Source organism: Arachis stenosperma, chromosome 3 (assembly GCF_014773155.1).
Source record: "Arachis stenosperma cultivar V10309 chromosome 3, arast.V10309.gnm1.PFL2, whole genome shotgun sequence".
Classification (NCBI taxonomy): domain Eukaryota; kingdom Viridiplantae; phylum Streptophyta; class Magnoliopsida; order Fabales; family Fabaceae; genus Arachis; species Arachis stenosperma.
Window position 1 is genome coordinate 68,380,679 of NC_080379.1, and position 21,223 is coordinate 68,401,901.

Genomic DNA, 21,223 nt, shown 5'->3' on the forward strand with positions numbered 1-21,223 from the left:
TTTTTTAGGCTTCCCACTGTATTGATCTTCTTTTTTCTTAGACTCCCTATCCTTATCCCGGGAGGAGTAAGAGAATCCGGATTTTGAGGTCTTTCCTAGTCTAGAGTTTTCCTCCATGTTGATGTACTTCTCAGCTTGTTCCTGTACTTCATCCAGAGATGATGGATGTTTCTTTAACATGGAGTGACTAAAAGGTCCTTCTCGCAGGCCATTGATGAGACCCATAATGGCTGCTTCTGTTGGTAGGCTTTGTATGTCCATGCATGCTTTGTTGAACCTCCACATGTAGCTACGAAGACTCTTCCGATCTCCTTGCTTGATTCCTAATAAGCTTGGGGCGTGTTTGGCTTTGTCCTTCTGGATGGAAAATCAGGCAAGAAATTTCTTGGCCAGGTCGTCGAAACTTGTGATGGATCTGGGGGGCAAATTGTCGAACCACTTAATTGCTGTCTTTGTTAGGGTTGTTGGGAAGGCTTTGCATCGAATAGCATCTGAGGCGTCGGTGAGATACATTCTACTTCTGAAATTGCTGAGGTGATGACTTGGATCTGAGGGGCAAAGTGTCGAACCACTTAATTGCTGTCTTTGTTAGGGTTGTTGGGAAGGCTTTGCATCGAATAGCGTCCGAGGCGTCGGTGAGATACATTCTACTTCTGAAATTGCTGAGGTGATGACTTGGATCTGATGTGCCGTTGTACGGGGTCATGTTGGGAGCTTTGAAGTCCTTTGGGACTTTGGCTTTCATAATCTCTTTAGTTTGTCATCATGACCAGGGTGAATGGTTTTGGTTTTGAGATCGGTCTCGAGCATTAGGAGCTTGTCTTCTAACTCGCGGCGTCGCTTAGCTTCTCTCCGAAGGTCTCTTTCAGCTTCCCGTTGATTCTCGGCCTCTTTTTCGAGCTGTTTGAGGCGATCTTGTTGAGCTTGAAGCGTCTTCATGATTTATGTACTTGGCGAATTTTTGTCTTTGTTTGGTTGAGAAGTATCTTTTGGTGTAGTGTCCGCATTCTTATGCGGCGTCCTATTTTCTAGATCAGAGTCGTGGTTGTTATCAAGGTTGTCCGCCATGATAATGGGATGACTTCCAGGTTCCCCGGCAACAGCGCTAATGTTCCGAGGGTTACCTGAAACTGTAGGTCGATCTCGGACGAGATCTGCGATGGTGGCCGGAGCTGTTGTGTCCGACTTGTTAGACTTGGTGGTGTTGTTGATCCTTCGTCACCGGAGGGTGGTGGTACCTGCAAGAGACTCTGATGCTTAAGTTAGCACGGGTTTTAAGCAGATTTTTTAGTAGAATCCAAGTATGAGTTATACCTGGGTGCTCTAGTGTATTTATAATGTTGTAGAGTGACCTTTTCTAGATATAAGATAGTTATCTTATCTTATCTTTGAGTGGAGTTATCTTATCTTTAAGGGAACCGCCCTTATCTTTCTAGGTTTAGGCTGCCTTTGGACTTGGGTCGTGTTCCTCCGTTTAGGCCCTTTTTGGGCTCTCCTGGTGATTTGGCCTACCTCCTTTGAGAAGAGGTCGGATAACCTTGACCCGAAGAGGTCGGTTGACTTGCCTTTAGTTAGCCCGGGTCATATAGCTCGACCCAGGGCATGAACAAAAAGAAACCTCAAAAAAACTAAAAATAAAAATCCAAAACTAATAGAAAAGAAACATCCAAAATATAACAAAAAGAAACATCTAAAAATAAATGAAAAGAAACATCTAAAATAATTGTAAACAGAATATCTAAAATCTAACCAAAAGAAACATCCGAAACGTAAACAAAAAAAATATCTAAAATTATTGTAAAAGAACTTCCAAAACCTAACAAAAAATAGGTCCAAAATTCAAACTGCAATGAAAACTCTTTTAATCATGGTAAAAAAATGCATTACTTTTAAATGTTTCTTATACCTAAATTTTAGATGTTTGAATTTTAGAGGTTTTGAATATTTTTCTGAAAATAGACAATAAAAAATATAAGAAAAAACATATAAAATTATTAAAAAGAATCATTCAAAATTTAAACAAAAGAAACATCTAAATTTAAAAAAAAAAGATACATCCAGAACCTAAAAAAAGAGAAACATTTAAAACTATTAAAAAAATATCTGAAACCCAAAAAGAAGAAACATCAAACATTATTGCAAAGAATTTTGTCGCTTCTCGACTTTGGAAAGGTGGAAGTGATGGTGATTCGGAGAAGAAGAAGAAGAGACGTGGAGGGAGAGGCGCAAAGAAAAAGAAGAAGAAAAAGAAAAAACGCAAAGAAAGAAGAGAAGAGAAATGAAAAGAAATAGGAGAGAGGATATGTATTTTTTAAGCGTAAACCTAGTTTTTGAAATTTTAAAAATGGCTGCTTAACTGCCTATAGAATTAATTTCCTAAATTTTCTCATAATAAAAATTGGTCATTCTCACTAATTATTATAGAAATGAATCCTTTTATACTAATTTTTTTTAATAATTTAATCTTGTTCACTATAAATTATTTTTAATATAGTACAATTATGCGTGTAAGACAAGTATCACTGTATCAATGTGTATATCACAATAATATAGAATTAAAAATCTATATCTCCATTTTTTTTAATTTCTGGTGATAATATACGGCGAAGATCGCACACATGATTTAAAATAAATATTACAAATTACACTCTTTAAATTTTATTTTTGAAAATTAAACAATTTTAAAATATTACAAAATTGAAATCGGATGAATTCCAAAAAGTCAAAAAATATTAAAATTAAAATTGGATGCTATGATTTTAGTTTCTAAAAATTAAAAATGTTAAAATATTTTTTAAATTAAAATTAGATCCTCTAATTTTACTTTTTGCAAATAAAAAAATTAAAAAATTTATAATATTAAAATCAGATCCTTCGACTTTATTTTTTACAAATAATTTTCAAATTTTAAAAAATAAAAAAGTGCAATATATTTAAAAATATCAACTTCTAAACCTATATTAATTTTTCCCTCACCTTCTTTTCAAAAATATTATTTACATGCTAAAATTAGCTAGTAAAATAAGCTATCATATATTTGTGACATGTTGATAAACCCCTATTTTATGATTCATCTTGTGCTTAAATTGAGTATTTTTATCAAATTTTTACCCACTTATTCATGTAAATTTCATGGTTTTACTATTCCTTCCTTATTTTATGATACATGAGAAAACATGTTTCCTATGCTTTAAAAATATTAAATTTAATTATCCTTTATTACCATTCGATGCCGTGATTTGTGTGTTAAGTATTTTTAGGTTTCATAGGGCAGGAATGACTTAGAAGACAAAAAAGAAACACGTAAAAATGGAAGGAACGCACAAAATGGAATTTTTGAAGAATCAGCAGCGACGCGAACGCATGGACGACGCGACCGCGTGCCTTGCGCAAAATGGCATGGACGCGAACGCGTGAACGACGTGGACGCATGACTAGCGCGAAACACAACTGACGCGGACGCGTGATTTACGCGGATGCGTGGAAGAGAAAAACTCCAGATGATGCGGACGCGTGACCCACGTGAACACGTGACGGACCCCACGTGCAGAAAATTGCAGAAGTCGGCCCCAGCGATTTCTGGACCCTTTTTGGTCCAGATCCAAACCCAGAGAACACAGATTAGAGAGTATAAAGTGGGGGAATCCATCCATTCATTTAACAATTCATACACAACTTCTAATATACATAATTTTAGGATTAGATGTAGTTTTTAGAGAGAGAGGTTCTCTCCTCTCTCTCTTAGGATTAGGATTTAGGATTTTTATTATATTTAGGTTACTTCTTTTCAAATTACAGGTTCAATATTCCTTTTATTTATTTTCCCAATTTAATTTATAAACTTTTCCATTTTAGATTTGATTTCTTTTATTAATGCAATTTGAGGTATTTCAGATACATGATTTTAATTTAGCTTTTTACACTCTTAGCTTTGGTTGAGTATTTAGAGACTCTTGAGTTATCAAACTCAGCTAATGATTGAAAATTGAAATTCTTTACTGATTGATTTGAATTTTCCTCACTCTAGTCTTTTCTTAGGAATTGACTAGGACTTGAGGAATCAAATTGATTTATCCACTTAACCTACCTTCATAGTTAGAGGTTGATCAAGTGGGAGCAAAAGCCAATTCTCATCACAATTGATAAGGATAACTAGGATAGGACTTCCAATTCTCATACCTTGCCAAGAGCTTTTCTAATTATTAATTTATTTTTCTTGCCATTTAAATTACCTGTTCCCTATTTCAAAAACAAAAAAAAATATACCTTTTTCCATAACCAATAATAAATCATACTTTCCTACAAATCCTTGAGAAGACGACTCGAGATTTGAATACTTCGGTTTATAAATTTTACTGGGTTTGTTAGTTGTGACAACCAAAACTTTTGCACGAAAGGATTCTCTGTTGGTTTAGAAACTATACTTACAACGTGATTATATTTTTTATATTTCTTTACCGATAGGAAATCCGATCGTCACATGTATAATTTAATTTATTTTTAATATATATTATATATTTTAAAATTATATTCTAACGACTAATTTTAGAGTATACCTAGCATGATTGTATTTTCTTAATTAAAATGATTGAGGGTAAATCACAAAAAATGAACCCGAATTATTTTGGCACTGAAAAAAGGCTCCTAAATTTTGTTATCGACAAAATATCTTCAAATATTTAAAAATGCGAAAAAAAGCCAAAAAATAATTTTTTTATTGGAGACGAACGATTTTTATATGAAACAAACTGCTTATATATTTGATCCAAAATTTTATAAGAATATTTAGATAACTATTTAAAAAATATACACAAAAAAACTAAATAAAAATTTAATCTCTAGATTTTTTTAGTTTTTTAAAGTATTATTGATTGTTGATAAAAAATTATGAAAAATATATATTTAGTAAAAAGCCATCAAATTTTAAAAATATAAATATTTTATTTTTTTAATTATGTTTATAAAAAATTATATCAAAATTTAATTTGTTAAATTTTTTTAATGATATATATTTAACATTAGACATTTTTATTGTATATTTAAATAATTTGATAATATTTTTTTCAATAACAAAATTCGGGACAGTTTTGGCAGCGTACAAATATTTCAGATGCATTTTTTTTTGTGGTTTAGTCCATGAATAATTTTTAAAGTTTGTTTTTTCATTCTTAAGAGATCAATTTGGTGACAATGAGTCGACTCTAATAGCATATCTCTTTTTCTCCACTTTAAAAGTTTAGGGTTCAAACCCTAGAAAATACAATTAAGAATAAAATGTGATAAAATATGTGAAGAGTGTATAAATATATTGTGTTTCTAGAATTGGGTTGTCTAATCTAACGAAAAAAAAAAAAAAGAGACCAATAACGAGACTTAGGGAGTTGGAAAAGCAGCAGCAAGAACGGTGGTCACTGGTCAGCAAGACGAGTAGAGTGTCGTTTGATGGTTGGGAAGCTGAACGCAGCACTTGAATCGGAGGAGAAAAGACTCAAAGAAGACGCAACTCAATCATCCAATCTAAGTACTTCAATCAAACCAAACCATGTCCACCTCTGATCCCAACAAGTTGATAACCAAAGCTGATAAGCTGTGCGTTCTGCTTTCCCTTCTCATTTTACTCTCTCACTTTTTCTCTCATTCATAATCATAAACATAGCCGCATAAAGCTGCATCCTTCCTCGCTTTGTTACTCGATCTCACTATTCAAGTAGTCGTTCCTTCGTAACAACGATCAAGATTTTGATGCAAATTCTAATTTTGTTACTTTGGTAATTTGGTTGGATTTTCCTCATGATGGGATTGAACAAATGTTCGTATCGTAATTAAGCATTGGGGATATGTTTATCTTCACTTGTGATGTTGGATGTAATCAATTTCCAAAATTAGGTCTTAGCTTGAAAGTAAAATGGGTTATTTTTAATTCCCAATAGATACAAGGACATGGTAGGTTCTTTTACCTTACATAAATTATAGATTTGAATTTTCCTTCGGCTTCTTTTTTGACTCAGAACAAAACTCAGTTTCACAAGGTGGACTGCGGATTGGAAAAGTGCTACAGTTCTTTATGAGCAGGCTGGTAAAATGTTCAACAGTGTTCTAAGCATTTGATTGTTTGTGCAAAGAAATTTTACGAGAGAAAAAAAAGAAAGCACACATAACTAACCTAATATCCGATTTTGCTGTAGCTAATGCATTTAGACTTGCCAAGGACTATGAGAAAGCCAAAACAGCATATGAGAAAGCTTCAAAAGGACAAGAGATGCTTTCTTCGTATCCTTATTTTTTTTGGTTATTGCTTATGGTTTTCTTCATCTAGGTATAATTCTCTGCTCTTCTAAATGCTGTTAGATTTGTTGTTTTGGACTGTTGCGCTCTATATCTATCCTTGACAAGTGAACTAGACCATGGGATGCCGCTAAGCACATGGAGTCTGCTGCTGCGTTAGCAAAGGAACTAAGCAACTGGAGAGAAGTTGCCGATTTCTATCGTAGGGCATCTGAATTGTACATCGAGTGTGGGAGACCACAGCCTGCATCCGACGCCCTTGCCAAGGGAGCCCGGTAAACTGATTTTCTTCTCTCTTGATTTCCAAATACATCCTGTGTTTAATATTGGCAATAAGCTAGTATATGGTAACCACTATGATCGAGTTGCTTCTGTCTTTGTTTATCAAGTAAAATCAAGGACGACAATCTTGTTGTAGTTAGTTGTTTCTATGAACATATTTGGTGCTTTGATTTGGACTTTGCAGCTCAATGCTTGCTTTTATAGAGGTTTCTTTGGACCTGGCATGCTTTGGGATAGTATTGTCTATTGTGTTTATATCCACTGTTCGAGGTGCTGGTTAAGGATGGTTTTCAAATGGATAGTGATTAAGACACATTGTTGCAATCTTGATCACTTAAAAATTCTATGATAAATATTCCTTTTCTGTTTCAAAAGATCTCTTATCTTATTCACTAGTTTGGATGATTCTGGGAGATGGAAGTTGGCCTAAGCCTTGTTGCACTGTGCTATATATGCCCAGGAGTATATGGTTGGAGAATATCTGTTGCACTTTCTATGATAGATACTTAGACAAGCAAAGATAGCTTAGGCATTTGGCCTCTATTTGTTGGAAAACTCATGATCTTTTAGAGGCATTTCTCTCTTAGAAATGTTGAGATATTGGAATATGGAAAGCTACTCTTCATTGATACATGTTTGTTTTGTTGTTCTTATAAGGAGGAGTTCTTGTATCATTCTTCTCTTATGAATTATATTGTTCCTTCATCTGACAAAGGAAATCCTATCCCCACTTTAGCTGTCTCTGCTCGCCATTTTTTCTTTTTCCTTTTTTTCCCCTCTCTAATAAAGTTTCTTTCCATAAAAAAAGTGTTTGGATCTAGTATTCAGTTCATTTAATAATCACTGCCAATGGAATAAGAACTTTGCTCAAGAATAATTAGAAGTTATCTGTATAGAATGACAATTGATTACATCATGATGGCTCATCCTTTTTACTTCAATTGGTCAACATGTAGTACCATAGATGCTATATGAAACAAACACTAATCAGTCTATTTAATTGCATCTACATGGCTGATACAATTTATTAGGAATATAGTAGTATAGCTCTCTATTATTATCCCAAATTTATTATGATAACTTCCTTTGTGTAGTGCATTGGAAGATACCGTGCCTGAAGAAGCTATTCAGCTATATACAGATGCTTGTACAGTTCTTGAAGAGGATGAAAGAGAACAAATGGCTTTTGATTTGTATCGTGCTGCAACCAATGTTTATATAAAACTTGAGAAGTAAGTTCTGTAAAACTGTTAGAAAATAAAGATTATGTCCTATCTTCTCCACTCTTTTTTCTTTAGTATTTTCAACTTAGGTGAAGGTTTTAGTGGTGTTATATTTTGTCTGGCAATCCATTTAGATGTCTATTCATGTTGTTCCATTGGTTTTATTTATTTATTTGGAAAAATATTTTCTGTACTTATTTTGTTTGTGCATTCAGTTGGATGTCTATTCATGCTTTTCCGTAGGTTTTATTTAGAGAAATATTTTTTGTACTCATTCTGTCTAATACACTAAGTAGACACACTTTTTCACCACTGGATGAGGCATTGGACCCATCAAATGTTTTGATCAAACATCTCATTCAATGAGGCGAATTTTGACTGAGTTTACAACAGAGAAGTGAGTAGATAATATCTAATTCATTTACATTTTCAAATTTGATATAGCATGAGGCAAATATGACAATTGATTTTGTTGCATTCTTTTTTTGCAGATGTTTTTATATCATTCTTTATAATTTTGTGCCTGTTCCTACTGTATGTTCAGCTTGTTGAGTGTCATGTAGCATAGACGAGGATGAGTCGTGATAGCCAAAATGAATAGGGCAGAGCACAAAGTATGTAATTTAATCGTTGAAACTTTAGGGATTAGAAGTCAGATGACTTGGAGGTTCATGTGATTTCCTGCGAATGAGATGATGATTAAGAACCATCTTGGTAATTGTTTTGGTGTTGTGTCCAACAGTGCAAAATTTAGAATTGGAGGCTGGAAGGGATTTATCTTAGATTCAGGAAAGAGAAATATACGTATTAAATAAAATAATCTGAGCAATGTATAGGCAAGTAAGCAAGTATTCGTGATAAATTTTAAACTACATGGTTTGAAAAAGATGACAGGTTACGCGAAGTTGCTTGCGTCTGCATCTTAGAAATTGCATGGGATGGTGCAAGTAAAATGACACTTATGACTTCACATATTTTCCATTATTCAGATAAATGTGTTGAAAGAAAGTATTAAGGTCCCTCCACCCCGGAAAAACAAAAGGGAAAAAGAAGAGAAAGAAAAACCCACAATTTATTTTGCTACATCAGACACATCTGCCTCTGGGAACATATGATGGGAGCTAGCATTTTTTTATCCAATAGTGGGACAGTGATCCGGCATAGAAACCAGACACAACAATTCTTAATTTGTTCTCTGTCGGTTCCTCTCCTAAGTTTATGAATTCTTGGTCCTATTACATCTGTGCCAACTTGTTTGGCAAGAACTGCTGCTACTGGATCCTTGATTTTGTTTCTAGAATGTAAAAAACATTTTCGTTCTTTGCATCTTAACATGTGTATGTTGGGTACCCTTTATGATAAACAGATATACAGACGCTGCATCTCTCATGTTGAAATTGGGCTTGGCAGCTGAGAAGTCTAATGCTATCAATAGCCAATTCAAGGTTTGAAGTATTTTAGTTTTGGATTCTGTATTTAAAATAAACTGCAGAGACTAGGTGTTTGAAAAGGGGATTGTTTTCTTGATCTCCCTTCTGGGAATTTGGTGGTAATTTGTAAATATGTGATAAATTTTAAAGACTGTGAGAGCTATATATTTGGTTTGTTAAGAGTATTGGCCTTATGCATTTAGCGGATTTACCTGTTTGGAAAACTGGATTCAGCTTTGCCTGTGGCTTACTTCTTAGAGTACATTTGGTAATTAACTTATAATCTTCACGAAATATTTACTGAGCTCAAGTCAGGTTACATTTTAAATTTTATTAGCAAGTTGGTGTTGGAATGTTAGCGCACTGAAATTTTGTATATTAGTTATTGATATTTTGTGTGTTTTCCGTCTCTTCTCTCCTCTGTGATTTTTGCTTTATCTTCTTCCTAGTTCGGCATTATCTTAAGGTTGTGTTTTCCAAATACATTCTACTACAAATATAATCCAAGGCTAAACGTGTGCTTCCTACTCCTGACACAATTGCACACTATCACAGAATTTGTGATGTTATGCCTATTTTCTATGCCCTCCTGAACAACATTCTGTGTTGAATTTCTCGTGTACCTGGTTTTCGATTAGCCAGCAGTGTTCTTCATCCTTATTATGTATATTGAAGCCAATGAAAATTTTTTAGTAGCAGGGTTAAACACCTAAGAGCTTTCAGAAGGTAGCAGGCTGTAAATAGTGAACCAGTCATATTTGAATGTTCTTGACTGAGAATTATTTTTATCCAAGTTCCCAAACTGTTGACAACTTGACATTTCCACAATTGGTGCATAGTTGCTGCATAATTGGTTTCTTCATATTGCAAGAGGAGGAAAGCTTTTCGTATATTTCATGTTCATATGAGAAATGCTCTCTCTTACATACCTTCTCATAAATGCAGGCGTATCTTAGTGCGGTTATTATCTACCTTTATGCTCATGACTTTAAGCAAGCAGAGAAGTGCTACAATGACATTTCCCAGTGAGTTTCAGCCTCCTCCTCCTTATTCTGAGATTTGCCTGCGAAAATCAACATTATATATGGATGATAGGATCATTATAGGAAAAAGAGAATGATATTGTCATTGATGGTAGTGGTGTTGTCATTAGCTTTGCTCATATATTTCCCATTAGTTTCTTCTTGCTCCAATATCATCTTAGCATGTGTGTGCATAACTTTTTTGTTGTTTTTAGGATTGACTCTTCTCAGTAATTTATCTTGTGCTTCATTTGAGTTAATTATTTCAATTGATGAATTTCTGGCATAAATGCTTTTGGCGTCTCTAGGGTTGATGCTTTCCTCAGCAGCGACCAGAACCGTTGTGCTAGCAAGCTTCTTGCTGCTTACACAGATGGAGATGTTGAAGAAATCAAACGTGTTGCTCAGTCGAGCACTATTTCACATCTTGACCATGTGGTAGGTGATTTAGTTGTCATGAGCCAACTTTTCCAATTTTTTAAATTGTTTGAAGTTGGTACATATGGTTTTCATATTTAAAACATAAATCATAAAACATAAAACATTCCTGATCTCTTGAGGACATGGAACTCCCTTATTTGGGTGCTGTAGATGTTCATTTTGCATTTCGTATCTAAGATATGTTTTTATAATGTGAGGTTACAACAAGTTAAGTTATTTAAGTGCCGTGGTTCCATTATCCATATTGATAGGGAGATATATGGTTATGTGAATTATGGGATTGAATTGTGGTCAAAATGGAGGTTAAATTTTGTGTGAATCTTTATCTACGATATAAAACTACCATAAATGAGTAAATTTTATTGAACAGTTATTAGACCAACAATGTTTTATGAGATTAAATAGGGTGGATATGACAATGCTTAGATGGATTAGTGAACACATTAGATTAAATAGAATTAAGAATGAAGACATTAGGGATAGTTGGGGGTAGCATCAATCATGTAGAATCAATTGGTAGAATCTCATCTTAGATGCTTTGAACATATTCAGTTAATGTGCTTCAGCTTGCCTAAAAGCTTAGTCAACTAAACTATGATTTTTGGCAATGACCTGTCATGAGCATTAAATTTCAGTATTCCACAAACCTTATGATCCTTGTGCAGTAAGGCTGTATTTGGTTTTGAGAACAAAATAAGACAGAATACTGAGAATAAGATACAAAGGATAGAGACACAAAAATTAATGTTTTTATATTTTGTTTGGTAATAAACTGAATATAAAATAGAACAAATAATAAAAGTTCAATTTACCTTTAATTTTTTCTTCACATAAAATTTAGAAAGAAAAATAGGATGATAAAAAATATAATTATAAAAAATTGATAGTGACAATAAAAAAGAAAGAAAAAATACGTTGTATCTCCGTTTAGCGTCTCTGTGTTTGTGTCCTTCCTAACACAAAATATACTAATTCAGTATCTCAGGATATAATGTCTCTGTTCATGTTTTATTTGCCAAATACGATGTGTCTTTGTGTCTATGTCTCAGTGTTATGTATTTATAAACAAACGCAGCCTAAGGAAGCCCCATGCCTTGTGCAGTTGTTTTCCTCATGTCCTGACAATCGTCTTCAATTGCTTCCCTATTATGGCTGAACATTGACAATCGTCTTCAATTGCTTCACTTATGCTGTTACTTCTGATTGACATGGTATATTCTGCAGATCATTAAGCTTGCAAGGAAACTCCCAACAGGCGATGTGAGCGCACTAAAGGGCGAAACTGCTGAAGGGGAAGAAGCACCACTTGATGAAAATGATCTGACATAAACATCTAATAGACTAATAGCTTTTTAAAATAAATAAATATTATTATTATAACCTATGTCCATTTGTAGAAGAGATGAAGATCTCCATTTATTTGTTCTTTTGTTTGATAAATACATCATATTGTGTACCGGTACATGTGGAATGCAGGTATATTCATTTGGCTGAGTATGTTGATCACTTGTCAATAACCTTGTCTTTCTATTTGATAACTAAATATTTTGCACAATTCAACCAATGGATTATAGTTTTAGTAAATTCACTAATCACCAGGAAATGTTATGAATTTATTCTTAATATATAAAAATAGATACATAAGTTTACCCACATTATTTTTAAGCTATTTCTCTTTTTCTACTCATGTCATGTTAGTAATATTGCTTACTTGTTAAAATTTTAAAATTAACTATTCAATTTTTGTCAAATCATCTATTATTTTCAAATCAGCAAAAAAAAAAAAATATACAAAAAATATTACAATAATTACCAACGACAAAAATTAGAAATTAATAGTGTCTAACCAAAATTGTAACTTACAAAGACATTAAATTTATATTCCTATATTTATTATATTTTATCGTTGTAAACAATACAAGAAATTTATAACTCCAATAATTAATATACTAATTTTTATAAATAACTCATTCAATGTAATAAACATCCATATTACAAACGTGATAATAATATTATTAATTATAATAAATTTTACGTTACAAATATTCAAATTCCATACTATTTGAACTATTTATATAAGTCTCTTATCACTATTTCTTCAAAAAATTTATTTCTGAACTACACAACATCTCAAACTTACTCAATGGAGATAACTATGTTGAATGTAAAAAGTGTATGAAAAAAGCATATGAAAAAGAAGATAACTACATTTGTGGCACATGTAATCAAACACCACAATATCCAACAATAAGGTAACTCTATATACTTTTCATAATCCAATCTATCAAATTATTAGTGACTAACCCAATACTTATTTTAGGTTCAAAATTCAATTAAAGGTTTCTGATCAAAGTGGTACAATAACTTTTGTACTATTTGATGGCGAAACAAAAAAAAAATGTTGGGTACAACTGCGTCAAATCTAATGACACTCCAGAAAAGTAATGACATTGAAGCATCACCCCAATTGAAAAATTTGTGCAACCTCACTTATATTTGAAGTCAATGTAAATGATTTTAATCTTAAAGAAAGTTCTCAACAATACACTGTTACCAAGACATTTGTTCTAACCAAAAACATTAAATTTCAACACCCATTTGTTAGCAAGACATTTGTTCCAACCACACTAAATTTCAACACCCATTACAACAAATAAAACAGGTAATACTAAAAAAAATCACTAATTTTAGTTATTTTAAACATCATTTTTATTTCTAATTTAAATTATTCATTGATTATAGGAACCAATTTTGCCAACACTAATATTATTAGACGAAGATCACATACCCATCAAGAGATTAAAGAGAAAGAAAATTATACAAATTCAAGACACAATTTCGGAAGAAGAACATACTTGCAAAGACGAAACAAACAATACAATAAAAAGTACATATAATTCAATAATTTATAAAGAACATGCCTTCACAAGAACTTACACAGAAAAAAAAGAAAGTAGCAACTCTAACAACAACCAATAAAAATGTCATTTTGTACATACAACTCTAATATCCAAATCTTTTGTACTATAAATTATTTTAAATAAAATACCTTTTAAATTTAACTTTAGTTTACACATTTAATTTAATTCTACAAAACATAACAATTTTTAATATTTATTATATACTGTCATTAATTTACCGGCCCGTGGGTCTCATTCTAGTTAATTAGAAAGCTCGTAAAATTCACTAATTGACTAATTATGCCATGGATTATAGTTTTGGTAAATTCACTAATCAGTGTGTTATTCGTATGGATGAAAAGGCCAAGACAAAGCTGAAACAATAGGAATGAAATGAGATTTATGCTAGCTATTATGAGGTGTAGACAGTAGTAGTACTAGTACAGCTAAAACAGAATTGGTTTCTTTGTTATAACCTAATTTACCAATTCTTGAATCAATCTTGATTGTGTTGTTTAGGGCTGTGCTGTATATATAACTCACTAACAAACCATTATTGAGACCCTTTTGGTTCTCTGCGTAATTCTCACATTGGTATCCAGAGCCTCTTTTTCTTTTCTAACTCATGGCCCTCATTGCTTCTAATCAAATACAAAAATCACTATTCTATGCGATTCCAGACAAACTCAATGAAGACAACTTTTTCACTTTGCAACAATTAGCTTTGTCTACAATCCACAGCCAGAATCTGCAGCAACATCTTCTTGAGAAGGCTCCTCCAGAATTTGCCAATGATGCTGATAAAGCGGCTGGAAAAACTTCAGCCCAGTATGAAGAATGGACCCTTAAGACTACAACTTGTGCACCTGGTTACTTTGCTCAATGGATGCTGATTTTAAGAGCAAAATGGTACATTGTTTGTACGCTTATCAGAATTGGGATCGCCTACAACAATATTTTGTTTCATCCACCAAAACCAAACTTCGTCAATACAAGACCCAGCTGAAGAATGTCAAGAAACGAAATCCTTCAATCACTGATTACTTGAAGAAAGTCAAGCGATTAGTAGATTCTCTTTCCGCCGCTGGTCACACAATTTCTACAAAAGATCACATTGATGCCATATGTGAAGGACTTCTAGAAGAGTTTTCTTCTGTTATTACCATTGTAAGAGCTAAACCCGAAATCTATACTATTGGTGAAGTTGGAGCTGTTCTAATTTCACATGAAGAAATGCTAGACAAATACAAGAATCCAAATCTTGGCTTTACTCAAGCAAATTATGCTCAAACCCCTTTTCAGCAGCAATCTTTTCAGAATAGAGGTGGGTTTGGTGGCAGAAGAGGAAGAGGTGGAATGTTTGGCCGTGGTGGTCGCAATGCTTGGCAATTAAACTCTCGACCACAATGCCAATTATGTCATAGAATGGGACACACATTTCTTCAATGCTTTTTTCTATACGATCAGAATTATCAAGGTCCACCTTCAACTACCAATACTTTTACGGTTTTACCCCATCAATTCAGAGTTCTATTCCACCTCCTCCTCGTTCGTCTTTTCACCAACCCTTATCGAGAACCTACCTTGCTACACCTTCTTGCATCTCAGATTCCTCTTGGTACTCTGATTCCGGTGCTTCACATCATCTTACACACGATGCATCCAATTTAATTTCTACTGTCGATTATCCCAATTCTGATCAATTATATGTTGTTAATGTATCAGGCATTCCAATTTCCAGTTCTGGTAACTCTCTCTTATCTGACCCTATTACTCATAACACTTTTTCCTTAAAGAACCTTTTGCATGTTCCAACTATTGCTAAGAACCTTATTAGTGTTTCTAAATTCTGCATTGATAATAATGTCTTTTTTAAGTTTCACCCCTTTCTTTGTTTTGTAAAGTCTCCGATCAGCAAAAAGGTACTTCTAAAGGGCTTGCTTAAACAAGGCTTATATGTGTTTGATTCTTTGAGAACTGCTGTCTCCAATCCACATGTTACACCAAGTGCTTTCAATTTTGCTTTAAGTGCAAATTTGCTATTGTGGCATCTTAGATTAGGCCACCCGTCTGTTACCATAGTTAAAAATGTTCTAAAGACATTGTGTGAATCTTGTTGTCTTGCCAAAATGCATACTCTTCCCTTCACAGATTCTACTACTACATATTCTACACCCCTTGAGCTAGTCTTTCTTGACATTTTGGGACCCTCTAGATCAGGATTTAAATATTATCTTAGTATAGTTGATGCTGACACATGGTATACTTGTCTATATTTACTTTACTCTAAATCTCAGTTCTTGCAAATCTTAATGCAATATAAGAATCTCATGGAAACTAAAACTGGTTGTAAACTCAAGCGTATACAAATAGATAATGCTAAAGAATTTTCTTCTGCTGCTATTAAAGAATTTTTGCATCTCCATAGCATTAGTCACAAGCTTTCATGCCCTTATACACACCAACAGCAGGGTGTAGTTTAAAGAAAACATCGCCATATAACTAAAACTGGCCTTGCTTTACTTGCTACTGCTGATTTACCTAAACAATTTTGGGAAGATACCTTCCTCACTGCCACATTTTTAATTAATTGATTACCAACTCCTACATTGAACATGAAGTCACCTTTTGAAATGCTAAACAATGTTAAACCTGATTATAATATGCCTAGAACTTTTGGTTGTGCATGCTTTCCTCATACTAGACCTTATAAATCTAATAAACTAGATTTTCGATCTGAAAAGTGTATTTTCCTTGGCTATGCTCCACAGCCCAAAGGCTTCAAGTGCCTAAATGCTACTGGAAAAGTGTATATTGCAAGAAATGTACTTTTTGATGAATCTATATTTCCCTATTCTAGTATGTTTCCTTCTTTATATACTAATTGCTCTACAGCATCATCAGTGAGTACATCTTTCATTCCTCAAATTCCTCAGGTAACTCCTATTTCTTCTACTGACTCAGTTAATTCTGCTCATTCTCATTCTTCTAATAATCATATTTTATCTGCATTACCCTTTATTTCCACTATTAATCATTCATCACATCATACTAATTTTGCATCATCTCATCAAATTGCATTTGACACATTTCCAATTTCTGGGACTGCAACTCATTTACCACCCCTTACTTCTACATCAGCATCATCTAACATACATCCTATGATAACACGCCTTAAGTCTGGAATTTCAAAACCAAAAGCTTTTAATGTCATTTCCTCATACTTGGATCTTGTTCAAAATCCTCCCAGAAACATTAAATAGGCACTTACTTCTCCTTGCTGGCTTCAAGCAATGAGAGAGGAATATGCAGCTCTTATGAAACATCAAACATGGTCATTAGTTCATCCTCCTCCCAATGCTACTGTTATTGGCAGTTGTTGGATTTCTGCCATTAAAAGAGCTCCAGATAACTCTATTTTTAAAGCTCAATTGGTAGCAAAAGGTTGTCTTCAACAAGATGGTGTTGATTATGCACAAATTTTTAGTCCAGTGATTAAACCAGCCACCATTCGAACCATTGTGTCAATTGCTTTATCCAAAGGCTGGCCATTAAGGCAATTTTATTTTAATAATACTTTTTTAAATGGTGACTTAGATGAAACTGTTTTTATGCATCCACCATCTAGTTTTATTACTCATGATTCTTCTCTTGTATGCAAACTAAATAAAGCTATCTATGGTTTAAAGCAAGCTTCAAGAGCTTGGTATAATAAGCTATGTTCAACTTTGCATACATTAATTTGGTTTTTCAAGCACCAAATCTGATCCCTCTTTATTCATAAGGTTTAATTCATACTCTACAATCTATATCTTAGCATATGTCGATGATATTCTCATTACATGTGATAATGATTCTACAATCTGCACTCTCATTGCTGATATAAAGTCTTTTTCGCATTAAAAGATCTAGGCAGTGTTAATTTCTTCTTAGGCTTAGAATTTAATATCTTATCTAATCATGATATTCACATCACTCAATCTAAGTATGTTAGGGACTTGAGAGAGCAGGAATGTTAAACTAAATTGATCCCCTACATTTAGGAGTAATCTTATTTTGGTCCTTAAGATTTAAAGTGTTATAGTTAAACCTAAAAAAATTTCATTTAACTTCAACATAGTTTCACCGTGAGGTCAAAGTTAAATAATTAATGGAATGTCCTACATGACAGCAGTACAAGAACAAAATCGATAATCTAAAAAACAAGTACAAGCTCCAAAAGCACAAAATCAACTGTGAATGTATCAATACATTTATTTATCATTCTCCTTAGTTCTATAGAAAATATTTCATTTAAATTGTAAGAAAAATAATAAATAAATATATTGATGTATCCACGATTAATTTTGTGTCTCTAGAACTTGTATTTGTTCTCTAGATTATCGACATTATTCTTGTATTGCTGTCATGTAGGACATTCTATTAATTATTTAACTTTGACCTTATGGTGGAATAATATTGAAATTAAATGAATTTTTTTTAAATTCAAATAAGATAAATATTTTAAATTTTAAAGACCAAAACAAAATTATGCCCAAAACGTAAGACATCAATTTAATACTTTACACTTTAATTTTTTACCGAAAGTTTGTTGTGCACACTTACTATATAATAATATAGAAATCTAGTTATCAAATTAGCTAACACATAATTTTTTCTGTTAAAAAAAAAAAGACATTAAAAAAAGATAAATAAAGATTACTAGGAGTACAAAAATTTATTATAAAAATTCTTTCTAAGATTTTCATAAATCTTATCTTAGGATTTCAGTCACCGTAATTCCTTGTTAAACTAAAAAAAAATACTTTGCTGTAGCTAAATTTTCCGGTCTTTAAAATAATTTTACTTCAGCTATGTCTAAATTATCTTTTAATAATTATTAAAATAATTAACTTTTTTATAATAAAATAATTAAATATATTATAACAAACCATTCAAATTTTTAAATATATGTTTCAATATAAATTTTAGTGGCTGTTTTTAAATTCTATATAACATGATTGATTATTTATATATTATTCTATTATAAAATACTAATTATATAAACAATAATTAATATAAGACACTCTTTAATTATAATTAAAATTTTTTCCTTTAATGTGTCTTATGATGTACAGAAATATAAGACATGCAAGAAACAAAAATTTTAGAGTTTTATAAAATACAAAAACATTATGTAATTATATATATATATATAATTTATTTTTTTAATATATTCTAATAATATTTTAATATTTTATTAATATTAAAATATAAATTATTTTATGTCAGATAAATATCGGTTAAATATTATGTTTGAAATGTGTCTAGCATATATCTATTTAAGCATCAATATTTTCCTTTTTTTTTTCTCTCATCCCCATATAATAATTTTTCTCATAACCTTCCTCCTCTTGCTGGTAGGATATTTGTATTGCTTTCCTTTTTAATTATTATTTTGTATGTTTTGTCATTTTAATTTTTTATTTTTTAGATACACATTGTTGTTATTATTTCTCAACATTGTCTTTTTTCCTTTGCATTTTAAAGGGTTGAATTCCAAAATAAAACAACAAATTAAAATATAATTAATTAAAATTTTAATTAATGTATACCTTGTTTATTATTATTAATCGGCTAAATTTAAATTTGTAAACAATTGCTTAAATTGTAAGTGAAAAAATTGACTTACAACAAATTTGATCAGATGATAGTGTCCAATTTTTTGTTTATAAAACATATTTAAATTAACTTTATTATTGAAACATCACATTATATTATTTTAGTTTTTTATCTTTTAATTATATGGTTTAATCATTCTGTTTGTGTTTATAATTTCACTGAATTTTCAATTAGGTCCCTATATTTTTTTTCGATTGAGTCCCTATACCATATCAGATTTTGTAATTAAGTCCTTGTCGTGACAAAAACGTTGAAATTGATGGAATATTTCATTAAACAAAAAGAATATGCCTAACACTTGACTGAATATTTTGTATAATTCACTACAATATTTTGGGCCTATGGCCACGGTTTTTTTGGTCACGGTAAAAAACCGTGACTATAGAGGGTCTATGGTCATAGTTTTAGGGGTGACCTAAAATGGTCTATGGTCACGGTTTTTCACCGTGACCAAAAGACATCTATGGTCACGGTTTTGAGGGGTGACCTAAAAGAGCCTATAGTCACGGTTTTACGAAAAGGTGACCTATAGGGGTCTATGGTCACGGTTTTGTTGTGTGACCTAAAGGGGTCTATGGTCACAGTTTTAGGGGGTGACCTTAAATGGTCTATGGTAACGATTTTTCAAAAAAGGGTGACCTAAAAGGGTCTATGGTCACGTTTCTAGGGGGTGACCTAAAGGGTTCTATGGTCTTAGTTTTGGGGGTGACCTAAAGTAGTCTATGGTCACGGTTTTTCACTGTGACCAAAAGACATCTATGGTCACGGTTTTGAGGGGTGACCTAAAAGAGTCTATGGTCACGGTTTTACGAAAGGGTGACCAAAAGGGGTCTATGATAACAGTTTTGTGGTGTGACCTAAAGGGGTCTATGGTTACGGTTTTTGAGGGTGACCTTAAATGGTTAATGGTCACAGTTTTTCTAAAAAGGGTGACATAAAAGAGTCTATGGTCACGTTTTTAGGGGGTGACCTAAAGAGTTCTATGGTCATGGTTTTGGGGGTGACCTAAAGTGGTCTACGGTCACGGTTTTTCACCATGACCAAAAGTCATCTATGGTCACAGTTTTGAGGGGTGACTGGTGCACGAAAATTACACTCACACTTTGTAATTCTGCACAACTACCGCAAGTGCACTGGGTCGTCCAAGTAATACTTTACATGAGTAAGGATCGATCCCACAAAGATTGCCGGCTTGAAGCAAGTTATGGTTATCTTATTATTCTTAGTCAGGATATCAATAGTCGTTCTTAGTTTTAATTGTGAAAAGTAAAAGAGCATGAACTAAATACTTGTTATGCAGTAACGGAGAAGGGGTTAGAGTTTTGGAGATGCTCTGTCTTTTGAATCTCTGCTTTTCTACTGTCTTCTTCTTCACGCACGCAAGGCTCCTTCCATGGCAAGCTGTATGTTGGTGGATCACCGTTGTCAATGGCTACTTCCCGTCCTCTCAGTGAAAATGGTCCAAATGCGCTGTCACTGCACGGCTAATCATCTGTCGGTTATCGATCATGTTGGAATAGAATCCAGTGATCTTTTTGCGTCTGTCACTATGTCCAACATTCGTGAGTTTGAAGCTCTTCATAGTCATCCCATCCCAGATCCTACTCAGAATACCACAGACAAGGTTTAGACTTTCCGGATCTCAAGAATACTGCTAATTGATTCTAGCTTATACCACGAAGGCTCTGGATTCACGGATTGAACGTTCTGTTGTCAGGAGAGGCAGTCAAACTCGTGGACCGGGAACCCAAGAGATAAACACTCAATCGAAGGTAGAACGAAAGTTGTTGTCAGGCACGTGTTCATAGGTTGAGAATGGTGATGAGTGTCACAGATCATCACATTCATCATGTTTAAGTGCGAGTGAATATCTTAGAATAGAATCAAGCGTGATTGAATAGAAAATAGAAGTAATTGCATTAATCCATCGAGACACAGCAGAGCTCCTCACCCCCAACCATGGGATTTAGAGACTTATG

The 21,223-nt window shown here is 32.9% G+C and overlaps 1 protein-coding gene across 1 annotated transcript; it reads left to right on the plus strand.

Moving 5' to 3' along the window:
• Positions 1–5,311: 5,311 nt before the first annotated feature.
• Positions 5,312–12,180, plus strand: LOC130969116 (gamma-soluble NSF attachment protein-like). Its single transcript, XM_057894710.1, has 9 exons — positions 5,312–5,589; positions 6,009–6,076; positions 6,186–6,270; positions 6,402–6,560; positions 7,662–7,799; positions 9,157–9,235; positions 10,166–10,245; positions 10,551–10,680; positions 11,908–12,180. The coding sequence occupies exons 1-9, from the start codon at positions 5,543–5,545 to the stop codon at positions 12,010–12,012; spliced, it is 891 nt and encodes a 296-aa protein (XP_057750693.1). The 5' UTR covers positions 5,312–5,542; the 3' UTR covers positions 12,013–12,180.
• The last annotated feature ends 9,043 nt before the right edge of the window (positions 12,181–21,223 follow it).

Excerpts from the sequence above, each read along its gene's own strand:
- LOC130969116 (XM_057894710.1), top strand. The coding sequence starts at position 5,543 with ATGTCCACCTCTGATCCCAACAAGTTGATAACCAAAGCTGATAAGCT. Across the intron at positions 5,590-6,008 it reads ATAACCAAAGCTGATAAGCT|AACAAAACTCAGTTTCACAA; the intron begins GTGCGTTCTGCT and ends TTTTTGACTCAG. Across the intron at positions 10,246-10,550 it reads TGCTACAATGACATTTCCCA|GGTTGATGCTTTCCTCAGCA; the intron begins GTGAGTTTCAGC and ends TGGCGTCTCTAG.